Raw genomic sequence first — 11,984 nt, 5'->3', positions numbered from 1 at the left:
GTTGGTGTCCCACAGGGATGTGGGTGGCCACTGTGTGAACAGAATAGTGGGGTGCACCACTGGGCCTCTGGCCTAATCTAGCACAGGTCTTCTTGCCTGACTCCCCAGGATCTGTGTCAACAAGTACAGGATACATGAGAAGGCACTGCATTCTTATGGCATTTTTCTTGTCCCAAATATTCCTATTCTGCTTGTGGGGTCCCCAGAGGCATCTAATTGGCCACTAGGGTGCACCACGTGGGCCTGGAGAACTTCAGTCTGATCCCAGCAGGGCTCTTATGTTCTCTTCCTCGTAAGGTCTCAGCAAACAGAACACGTGGCATGACATCCTTCTGAATTGCCCCACTTATGCAGTCCGTGGGGCAAGGTGTCTCTGCCCCACTTGCAACCCCCAACAATACACTCTAGGATACTTATTTGATTCCTGAGGTATCTATTGCCACAAAAAAGCAGAAATAATTGGCTGGTTTCACACTTTATATCATTAATTCACTGCCTTCACTAGTCTGTTCTCAAACAATTGACTAAGACTGATTTTTTTCAGTGAAAGTTTTCCATTGCATAGCTGACTAATTCTTCACTATTTTTAAATGAATCGCCACCAAAGGTACAATTCAAAATTGATAATATATCTATGTAGCATTGCCTGTACAGAGGGCACTTCATATCCTTTTCTTTTTTACTAATGCATCAGTATGTGGAATTAAACATGACTAAAATAAGGAGGCACCAGCAATGTCCTTCAGGCAGAAGCATGTGCAGGCAGAAGAGCTGTTCGGTGTGTGCAGCCCTGCATAAGATTACCCTATCTGGCCTAGAATACTGGTAGGAGAAATGGCAATGCGCATACCCACCATCCTTGCAACTAAGTCAGCAAGCAGGTTGTAGCACACTGCACACAGCAAGTCCATTCACCCGTCTCCATGTGGCATCAGATCAATGGGGCCAGGTGGATACATGCACGGTGGTGTACGTGGCAATACTCCTCAAGCGACACACACTATCACTGAGCAGTCCATTTGGAAATAGATATTGTTGCTCCATCGCAAGTTCACATGGAAGTTTGCATTGATCTCCTTTGTTTCACATATACTGTTCCCCGTCTAGTACTGCAAAAACACAGATCTTCATCCATTTTACAAAATCTGCAGCCCACATGGCAGGTCTTATGAGAGCCTTTTCCATGTTTGCGCCTTTGTATGTGGAGGTGCAGAGCTCCACGTACAGATGAGGCTGCTCTGTTCTCTGTACTACAGCATATTCTCCGTGTTGTACAATTGAGAATCAAATCCCAGGAAAATTTATTTCACTGGATTGCTTTGTTATTATTTTAAAATAATAATATTGTCCAATTTAATCGTCTATAGGTTTTAGAGATTTGTAACCTGTCTACTGCACAGTAATACCTGAATACACTCAAGAGGAAAGCAATGGGCAGAGCCATCCTTCGGTCTCCTAAATAGCATCCCACCATGGAGGCTGGAAAATCACTCTGACATTGGAGCTGGTGATCCATGCTTGAGTCCCTCTCCTTCTCTCACTCCTTGTTTGGGGAAAAAACCATGCAACCTGCTTCTTGCATGGTGACCTCAGAGAAAGAATTTAGTAGCCATTTCAGGGGTAGGGAGGGAAGCAGACTGCCAACTTCCTGCTTTAACTCTGCATATGATGGCCGTAATTCTCCAAGTTCAGAGGGATACAGGCATCCCCACAGGACTGCACCTAAGAGTCCTCTGACACCCTAAAGGTTTAAAAGGGTATATTCTGACCTATGCTTTTGTTGGCACCATCTACTGAAGTATGACTTCAAATCAGAACTGTGATATACTCATGGGGCATGGGGGCCATAAATTCAAGAGGCTGTCTTCTGGTATATGAACTTTTTGTGATTTAATTATTTGATCTGAGAGTGAAATAAAGAACAAAGATAATATGATTTTTGGGTGCAGTTGGATGACAATTAGGCAACATACTTGGTTCTCCAGCTACATTTTGTCCAGGGAGCAGCTTCTCTTGCCCTCTACCTTCCCTCACTGGGCATGACACAAGGTGGACCAAGCCCTCAATGAGTGAAGCATCAGCAGAAGCTTCTCCAGCTAATGCTTCAGCTGGGTACCTGCTTCCCCCAGCACGGATGATGTGGGGTGGCACACTGAATAAACAGTCCTGTACTAAGCAGAAGGCTTCCTTGGGAGTGGGGCAGAGAGTGGTGGAATCCAGAGTGGGGCTTGGGGAGGAGAGCAAACTTGGCCTTCAGAGGGAGCCTCCACGGGCCAGATCAGTCCCACAAGCCAATGTCTCCCAAACACACCACTTTATATCATAAAAACCAGATTGCTTTAAAGGTGCTGACGCATCGCAGCTCTACTAGGAGTTCCCAGCACGGGGAATAAAAGTCTGATATACTTAGTTCCGGTAAAGCTGCTCGGTCCAAGTGCAAAGAGACTACATCAGCAAAAACAATGGAAAAGCCACACTCTGCTTCACTGTTTCAAACCTAAACACGTCCATGTTTCTGCACAGGCAAAGAAATATCCTCTCCCCTTTACAAAAATGAACATGGCAAAATAACTGTGCAATTAAACCTAATGGATACAACTTAGGTTAGCTTAGACATTGTCCATTCCCATTGAAATCAATGGTAATTCAGTTAGTTAGAAGCAAGTTTCGTTCCATTGCTTTAATTGTGAATTAGCTCTCATGAGTAACATCTGATAGATTCTTCCTACTTTAATAATTGTTCTAATATAGCGCACTGATTTTGCCCCTTAAATAACATTGCAATGTGATTCCTTTCTCTTTGCTTCTAAAGTGACAAGTAGTTTTTCCAATAATGTTCATGTTCTTTAGCCACATAAAATGTAAGTACATAAAACATATAGAACTTCAGGTTATGCTGACATTTCTATTGTGCAAGTTCGAATCCTGGTAAATGACACAATGCCATGGAATGTCCAGCTCCACATCCAATTAAAAGTAGTTGTGCAGAACTAAGAGCCCTGACCGGCTGAGGAGGACAAATGTTTCCTTCTGTTCCATCGCCGCACATCCCATGCTCATTCCATCCCCAGGAAAAACACTGTCTCCCTGAGAGAAAAAGAACAAATATTGTAATCGGAACATTAAAGCAATTAATACAGTGTCATAACTCCCTAGCTCAGATCAACTTAGCAATCAGCAGCTGCACTGTGCTTGAAATGAGCAATATTGTGAGAGCTCTGTATTGTCTTCCCAGATGGACACTCCAGGATTTCCGATAGCAGTCACCTGGAGATGCCAAAGATGGGACCTGGTAACTTTGGCAAGCTCTACAGCTCAGCTACAGCCTCCTCCCAAAATACTGTCCAAGTAAACAGTATTGTGAGCCGCCCCGAGGCTTCGGCGAATGGGGCGGCATAGAAGTCTCCTAATAAATAAAATAAATAAATAAATAAACAGAGAAGCATTGCAACTGGGCTGATATTTTCACTTTGAATTTTTTGAGAAGGAATCAAATGTGTGGTGTGAACTTTAAGGTCTTGCTCCAACTTTGTTTACATAACATTTCATTCTCTTCTAATTATCTATTCCATTTATGTCTTCTTTATCTGGTATTGAGGGATGTGAACTTTGATATAAAAAGAGGATAATGTCAAAGTAACTGTTTTAGCTTAAAAATGGCAGCTCAGTTTTTCAGAGCCTGTTTCAGTTATTACTGTGCTTCATACAGCACCAAAATGAGAAACAACACTTTTAAATATTATACTCTTGTTTTTCTTTTAGCCTTATGCAAAAGTAACTAAATGACACTTAGCAATAACAGTACAGTATAAATTACTGTCCAGAAGCAAACAAAAAGTTCTCTCTTGAGCTCCATCTTTGCATTATAAGCTCAGCCTCAGAAAAAGTGTCTTGAATATTGAAATATTAGATCTAATACGTCACACCCATCAAATCACTGACCTAAAACTATCAATTTAATATTAAGAATTAATGTTTCTACCTGTGGAGTATAGAGCTTATTTTGTTTTGGATCCTTGGCTTTGCTCCCCAGAACTGAATGTGGTAGATTCCTACCTCTGAAGGTATCCAGAGGATGCTAACATCACCCTTCCCTGAAGAGCCCCTGAAGGAAACTGCACCATGACATACTGGCTTGCCAGTGGCATTGTGGGAGAATGTTGCAGTTTGCCAGAATGCCAGATTAAGGCTCCAGGATCCTGGCTGGCTCCCAGCTGAGAGCATGATGCTAATGGGTGGCTTTTAAACAAATCAAATCAAATCAAATAAATAAATAAAAATAAAATATGCTTCTGTCCTTGTATGTCATGGTAAGCCCTTCCAGGGACCAAAAGGTTGGAATAGTTGATCTTTCAAGAAATGCTGCCCACCCCACTTCATAGCCTGTTTTGTAAAACAGCTCATTATGCATTTCTGGGACTACACCTTTGGCACAGCTTTAGCTAAGCAAATTGTTTAAACTATGGTTAATTTAAATCCCGAAGTGGAAGCTTTTGATCTCCTTGCAGATTCAAAGGAGGAGCAGGGATGTGTGAGTCACATTGCAGGAAACCGCGAGGTCCTCAAGTGACCAACCCAAGTTCACCCTTCATAGGAAGCTCAGAGGTTCTCCTCAGTCCACCTTGTCAGATGAAGCCTAGTTTACCACTGGTAAACCAGATATAGCTTTTCCTTGATGAGGACGGTCTAGCCATAGTGAGCCCTGATCAGGTAACTTCCTGATAATGGGTTATATGCATGACTGTCCTGGAAGACAACATGGAAGCTTTGGCTAGGGTAGAATGAGGCTGCCACAAACCAAACCAATGCAGCCAGGTTGAACTTGAAAAGGCACCAAAAATGAAAGCACACAATGAGAAATGTCGATATTATATCTGGAAAAGCACATCACTAATAACATCAAGACCAGCAATTCAAAAAACAACCTTTAAATATCCCAGAAGCAGGATACCAGCTAAGGAGATAGTGGAACTGTTGGAGGGAAACAATGTTTAAAGAAAGAAGATGGCGGAGAAGTTGGGTGAACTCTTCATTTGTTTTCACTACAGGAGCAGGAAAGATACGTGGGCCTAAACTGAAGGGAGTCTGAGGGAGTGAAGCAAATAATGGTAACAAGAGACCACCAGCAGCTGGTGCTTATTGGTACTGGAGGGGCAGATAGTGGGTCACTACAGGCAGGCCAGTCTTTTGAATCTCCAGCAGCTCATAGCATAGAAAAGGGAAACATAGGCACTTGAACTTGAAGATCACAAGTGCAAGGCACTGGGGGAAATTCCACCTAGCCACACAAAAACATTCCTTTGGACATGCAGTCTTCTGCTATAACAGCAACTCACTGCAGAGCTCAAGCCACTTTGAAATCATAATGGGGTGGGGAGAAGAACTACGCAGCCACTCAAAATAAGAACAGCAACAAGCCATTGCAAGCAATTACCAAAGGAGGCTTTTGAGAGACCATGCCCACAAGGCTTGTTGTATGCAGAAGATGGAATGCTGAACACGTCCTCAAAACCACACAGAAACACAGTCTTCGACATCAAAGAGCATTCACAATCCACTCCTTTTCAGGTAGTAGTAGTAGAAGCAGCAGTACAGCACCCTGGGATCCATCTGGATGAAGGACAGGTTAAGTATATCTGTTGTAAATACACAAATAGGGGGCTATCTATTTATAAATATGTAATATGGCTCTCTAGCAAGCTTCATAGCTTAATGGGATTTGAAACTACATCTGGGCGCTAATATAATAGCAAATGTTATAAGGTTGGAGGAGGGATGAGGAACCTGTGGCCCTTCTGTTGGGGGCCACACCTCCAGTCATCCATTGCTGGCTAGGGCTGAAGGGATTACAGTCCAACAGCACTGGAAGGCCCCAGTGCTAGGCTAGAGGAAAGCCCTTCTAGTATTTTAGCAGACAAAATGACCCATTATGCATGTCAATAAAAATGCATTTGAGAGGATGAGGAAAATCAATACACATGGAGTAACCAAGCCTTTGTCAAATGCAGTTAAGAGCAGACTACAGCATAGTTCAGCAGGACACAGGCCAGCACAAGTGTATTAAAATGCTCTCTACTGCCCACACCTGTGGCAAAAGCAAGGAGTGAATGACGAGAGGCAGTAACTATAATCAAGCTGTATGAAACTTACTGAGGATTGAGCTGGAGATGGTGCAGGAGTTTGATGTAGTGATTTCCCAGATACCAAAGAATCTAAGGGCTCCATCCTACTAATTGGCCCTTCAAAACTAATTCCCAAATTCCAATGCTTAAGAGCATCCCGTGCAGCACAGGACAAGCAGAGGAGGCATGTTCTGCCTCCCCACACCTCTTGCTGTGTGCTTCAACTAGATGGCCTATTTGGGCACTCCAAAAGTCAAGGAAAGGAGACAGGAGTGTCATCAGGATACACTGTATCCTGGTGGTCTTGGTCTCCACTCTTCCCTGCCCCTTTTACCCCCATTCTGAGGGTTGATTTCCCAACCTCAGAGAGGCAGCTAGCATGGTTCTTTCTGTGATGACTCAGAGATGGGAGACAGATGATCGGTGCACATATCCCCAATTCCAAGGTCACGGCTCCTTCTCTGGCTTCAGATCTGGGAATCAAAATGATCCAGTGTTCCCTTAGATGCTCTCCCCAGCATATATACGTATACACACAAAGAAGATCTGATCTACATGTTTTGTAAACCTATTGAGGAATGATGTTGTTGAAAGTGTGGAACAGACATTCCTGAATAAAGTAATTAAATAAAATAATCACAGCTCCCCGGCAGCACAGTTAGCTTGACGCTAGCATCTAAGATGCTATGGGATATTCAGTTCATGACTACATGGCACTTTTTCGACTCATGAATTATTCAGGTGGCATTTGAAGAACTAAAGCAGCAAAGTCCACACTGGTTCAGACATAAAAGAACCACCCAGTGATGTGGTTGCTATTGTTAGTAAGGAACACTTTTTCTTTTTTGCTCTCTTTTTCGGTACAGAATGATTCAGCTGTTTATTTTCTTTCAACTGTACATCTGAAAACAGAAGTGGAGATATCTGATATAGAAAAATGCAGTGCTCTATTCCAGCAGTACTAATCATGCCAGAAATCCAACGAGAAACACACTCTTCCTTCCCAATCTCATTCTGCTGATTTGAACAAGCAGAATCTGCATTAGCATCTGAATACATAGCTGGCTTTCCATTAAATAAATTATACTCTGAGCCAACAAGTAAATGGTTTTCCCAGCTGAAATCTGGAACTATAACATGAAGCTACCTTTGATATTAAGTCTGACCTCCTAAAAGCTCTTGCATTTTTAATATGGGGGATTGCAACCTTTCCTTCATGTCTAGAAAGGATGAATTTCTGAATTTAACTCACATTGACTAATAACACAATCACATTTGAGTATGAATCATTTTTACATGATTTAAATTTCTATTACCCATTTAGTAATAGTTGGTGTGTTAATGATATTAAGAATCCAACACACACACCCCAAAATAATTTCTTTTTGAAATGTTATTTCTTTTTGGAATAATTTCTTTTATAAATTTTAAAGAAGGGACTTCATGCAAGGCAGAAATAATTGCAGCAAAATATAATGGCCATATTCTATTATATAAACTTTCTTATATAAGTTTATATAATAGAAAGATGGTGGATAACCAAAGATGATGGAGAAGGAAGGACAAGACTGCATGAGCAACTTTAGCTGGGGTGCAACCCTATGACTTTTTAAACAGACAGCAAACCTAGCACTCCTACTGTTCCCCTGTCAGCCCTGCTGGCTGAAGAATGCTGCGACTTGTAGGATATTTTCCTGTCTCAAGCTAGATAGGACAGTGTCCTTAAACTATCATAGTTTGGCCAGCATGGGGTTCAGAATACCATGTACACAACAGAAAACAGCACTTGATGGGGAAGGTTCTGCACAAGACTATTGCTGCACTTTTGAGCATAAGTATGGCTTACATATATAGGGGCTCCAGAAAATTGTTCCCCCACTGTATCTTTTAATTGGGCATAATATAAGTGCAAGAACTGCATAGCATGTTGAAGACAACAATGCATGGCAAACACTGGTATCTGCCAGCTGAAAACAAATACGTGCCTGTCTCTTGTTTAGCTATGGTTTTTCAGAAGTATATCATGCCTGAGAAAAGCCAAATTGCTTCTTTACGAATTATAAAAAGCCAGGTCTAGGAAGCAAAAGAATCTTTTGTCTGAAAATTATGGAAGTGAGCCATCCCCCACCTTTACCTTTTTTTCTTCTTCAAATGCCAGTGCAGCCCATTTTTGTGTAACAAACGCTTTGAAAATGGAAAGGCACTTGATTGTTAACATAATTCTGCTGAATCTAATATCCTTGCAGCACACAAGTCTGCTTTGAAAGGCTGGAGATACTGCGTTGCTATGGAAACAAGGCAAGTCTTTAGATGGCTCATCCCTGAAGAGCCGCCCCATCAATATCTTTAAAGACTGTTAATAAAATTGTAATCAATGATAAGAACAAAAAGTATTTCAAGCTATTAGTTGACACCAAACCCCTACCCCCAGCCCGGTTCAGATATTGTCATGTTCTTTTCATTTTCGCCACACTAAGAATGTCCACCAACCATCTAAAACATGAATGAAAATCATCAACCTGTAGAAACATTCAGCTTGACAGATTAAGGACATTATTTTGCACAGCAGAAGAGATCAGCTTCCTTGTTTAAAGCATGAGTGCTGATATATACAATTGCTCATTAAATTAACCGATTTGCCAGCAGTCTCAGTCCTACTCATCCTTTTCTCCAAGAAATTGTAACCCATAAGTGACCAAACAGTGCACATTTCGAATTGATTATGGCAACAGATCGAAAATCTGAATGAGTTCCAAACTAAAATTAACCACTGTTTTCATAAATTCTAAATTACTTCCCTGAAGCGATGGCTTCTACCTAATTTGGCTGACTCTCAAATGATTTTCCAAGTCTTGTGAGACTGAATAATTAACAAAGCACTGTAATCATAATGACAGGGACCAGGGAAATGGCTAATATAAGTTCCTGCTGAAGCCTACAGAACTGCAGCTTTAAAAACAAATGGGTTCAGTTGGAATGTTGAATGAAGGAAGCAGGGAAAATCCAGGTTAAAATCCTTCTCCAGCCACAAAGCTCTACTGGTTGCCCTTTGGCTGGCCATCTTCTCTCAGCTTAACTTACACCTAAGGGATATTTTGATCATTAGCAATTTTGGGGAGTGAGAAAAAGGCAGTAAATTGCCCTGCACATCTTGGGAGAAGAACCAAATAAGCATGTAATAAATAAATAATTGTTGCATTCCATAAGTTCACAATAGTGTACCTTTGAGTTCTTAGCAAGCAAAAAACTACTAAGACCCCCTTGCTGATTATGGATTTATTTTTCAATGTAAAGCATGATTTTAAGAAGTGATAAAGTCCCTGCAAATGCATTGATACTTCTTCCAAGTTAAGATTCTTAAGACTATGTTGTCTATCATGGTTCTAAGCATTTACATTTCATTAATTAATTCAGGATTATTTTACATGGTTTGCACAGATGCCTGTGCAGTATTTATATTTAAATCTAATCACTGTAAAATAGAGCTGAGCAGGCCAGTTATCGATACACTGCCTTGCAGAAGCCTTCATTGCCCTTTGACTTTTTCACATTCTGTTGTGTAACAACCTAGAACTGAAAAGGATTTAATTGGCATTGTTACCACTCGATATCCATAACATACTCAATGCCGAGAAGCAACTAAATATCTTTATTGTGTCAGAAAGGTTAAGCAACAAAAACAAATTGTTTTGTTAGATTGTTGTCCTTTTCTATTAGTGTTCACAAAATAATCCTGCATCTGAATTCTCCTGGTAGACCCACAATTCTTCAGGGTTGCCAGGTCCAAAGACAAAATGTCCCAAAGCAGCAATACAACATGTGTGTTTAGAAGTCTAATATACCTCATTGGAAACACCGTCTTCTTATTGGTTCTTGTGCCTAAGAGAGTCACTTATGAATTTATTTATTTATTAGATTTATAACCTGCCTTTTTCTTCCTTAAGATAGCAGCTAACATCATTCTCTTCCTACTGCTCTCAATCTTACCCCCCAAACAACAACCCTGTGAGGTAGGCGGGGCTAGGAGTCTGTGGCTGACCAAAAGTCACCCAGCTGGCTCCATGGCTGAGCGGGGACTAGAATGCAAATCCCCAGAGCCACGCTCTTAGCCACTACACCACACCAGCCAAATTGCCAAAGAGGAAATGAATCACTAAAAAGAGAACAAAAGCTGCAGATTTGCATAACATTTGCATACATTAATTTACATGCATTGGTGTATTTAGAAATGATGGCTATACAGCACATTTCATCATCGTCTATGAGGTCGTGACCAAGTGACTTGCAAGTTTGCTTGCTCATTCTTCTGTCCAGGTGTTCAGTGATGTTGGGGAACAGTTCTCACACTTTGAAAAGTCTTTAAACTGAAACTGTACAGAAAAGGACACCTTCAAATACAGGAGAGTTTATTATTTATATATCAAATTATCCCAGGTAATAATCTAAAACTCATATAACATCAGATGAAACAAGGGCCCAGTCTGAGATGCAAATGATGATGAACCAGTTGGAAACAGTGACCAGAGTGTTATCGGGTTCAATATATATTGTATTGGGAAATTGCCAAGGAAGGCCAATGCAGTCACATTTGGGTTCAACAGGGAAAAAAAACTTCTCTAAAATTAGAGAACTGGTAAAAAAAAAAGTTGAAAGGGGGAGTCAAACAGTTTAAATCCCTTCAAAATGTGTGAAAATTACTCAAAACCACAATAATAGAAGTTCAGGCAGAATATACACCACAGTTTAGGAAAGGTAGCAGCAAGTCTAAGAGGTCATCTGCATGGTTAACAAGCAGAGTCAAGGAAGTTATTAGAGAATAAAAGCTATCAGAGAATAAAAGGCTTCCTTCACAAAATGGAAGTCTTGACTATGTAAATGAGGAAAACAGAAGGGAGCACGAACTTGAACAAAGGTGATTCTTGGTGCCAATAAAAGATATAATGTGTGTGTATATATATAGAGAGAAGGATATCTTTAACAACATCAGGACCAGCGACAAAGAATTTCCCAAACGTATCAGAAGCAAGCAACTGGCTATTAGATGATAATCGAGTTAAAGGAGTTCTAAAGGAGGATAAGGAGACTGCAGAGAAGCTGAATTAATTCTTTTCATCTGTCCTCACTGCAGAAGATACAGGACAGTTACCTGTGCCTGACCCGATATTTTCAGGAAGGGAGCCTGAGGAACGGAGATGGAGGCAGTACCTACACATAATATTAGGCAATGCAGCACAGTGACCACACTGCATGCTATCTCACCTTGTGTTCTGGGTTCACGTATTTGCATGGTTTCTATGTATGCATGGTTTCCATACTCATCTATCTTCCATCCAAATAGCAACAGATACTCCATCAGTGTCCACAGCTCAAAATCAATTCCAGGGTGCACCACTGTGGCCTGTGTCACCTGCCTCTCCCTCTTTGCCCACACACTCCTCTGGATGGGGCCTCAGCTGGTTGCCTAGTTTTTTGTTTTGCCTTTTCCTGCTGTTCAGCAAACAACTGCCTTCTCTCTGGAGAACTTGCCCTACAGGAGCACTGCCACCCTGCTCTGTGCCAACGTGCAAGCACACCCACACCTCTCCCCGCGCCCTTGCTGCATGTGCGTCCACACCTCCCATGCGCAGAGCTTACACACACTGCCAGGGGCCACCTCCCCCTGCATCAAGGCATGCAGAGCGCATCTGCATGGGCAAGCCATGCCAGGGATGGAGGGGCACATCCTGCCAGAAAGACTTCTCCTGAGGGTGCTTGCCTGGGAGAGTTTTCTGGCTGGCTGCAAGAAATGTGTTTGTCCTACAGCTGCAGCAGGAGGATGAGGGACAGCAGGGCTTTGCAAGCACCTATTGGCAATGCCCACAC

General features: G+C 41.7%; 1 protein-coding gene across 1 annotated transcript in view; it reads right to left on the bottom strand.

Annotated features, from left to right (window-relative positions):
* Positions 1–2,665: 2,665 nt before the first annotated feature.
* The window catches only part of SERGEF (secretion regulating guanine nucleotide exchange factor), a 116,934-nt gene continuing 107,615 nt past the window's right edge, over positions 2,666–11,984 (bottom strand). The window contains exon 11 of the mRNA XM_044425908.1: positions 2,666–3,087. Within this exon, the coding sequence (XP_044281843.1) occupies positions 2,906–3,087 (182 nt within the window). The 3' untranslated portion in view covers positions 2,666–2,905. The remainder of the gene's footprint in view (positions 3,088–11,984) is intronic.

This window comes from Varanus komodoensis, unplaced genomic scaffold (genome assembly GCF_004798865.1).
Source record: "Varanus komodoensis strain SLA01 unplaced genomic scaffold, ASM479886v1 scaffold16, whole genome shotgun sequence".
Classification (NCBI taxonomy): domain Eukaryota; kingdom Metazoa; phylum Chordata; class Lepidosauria; order Squamata; family Varanidae; genus Varanus; species Varanus komodoensis.
Note: the sequence above shows the minus strand (reverse complement) of the source record. Positions and strands in the feature narration are given on the sequence as shown.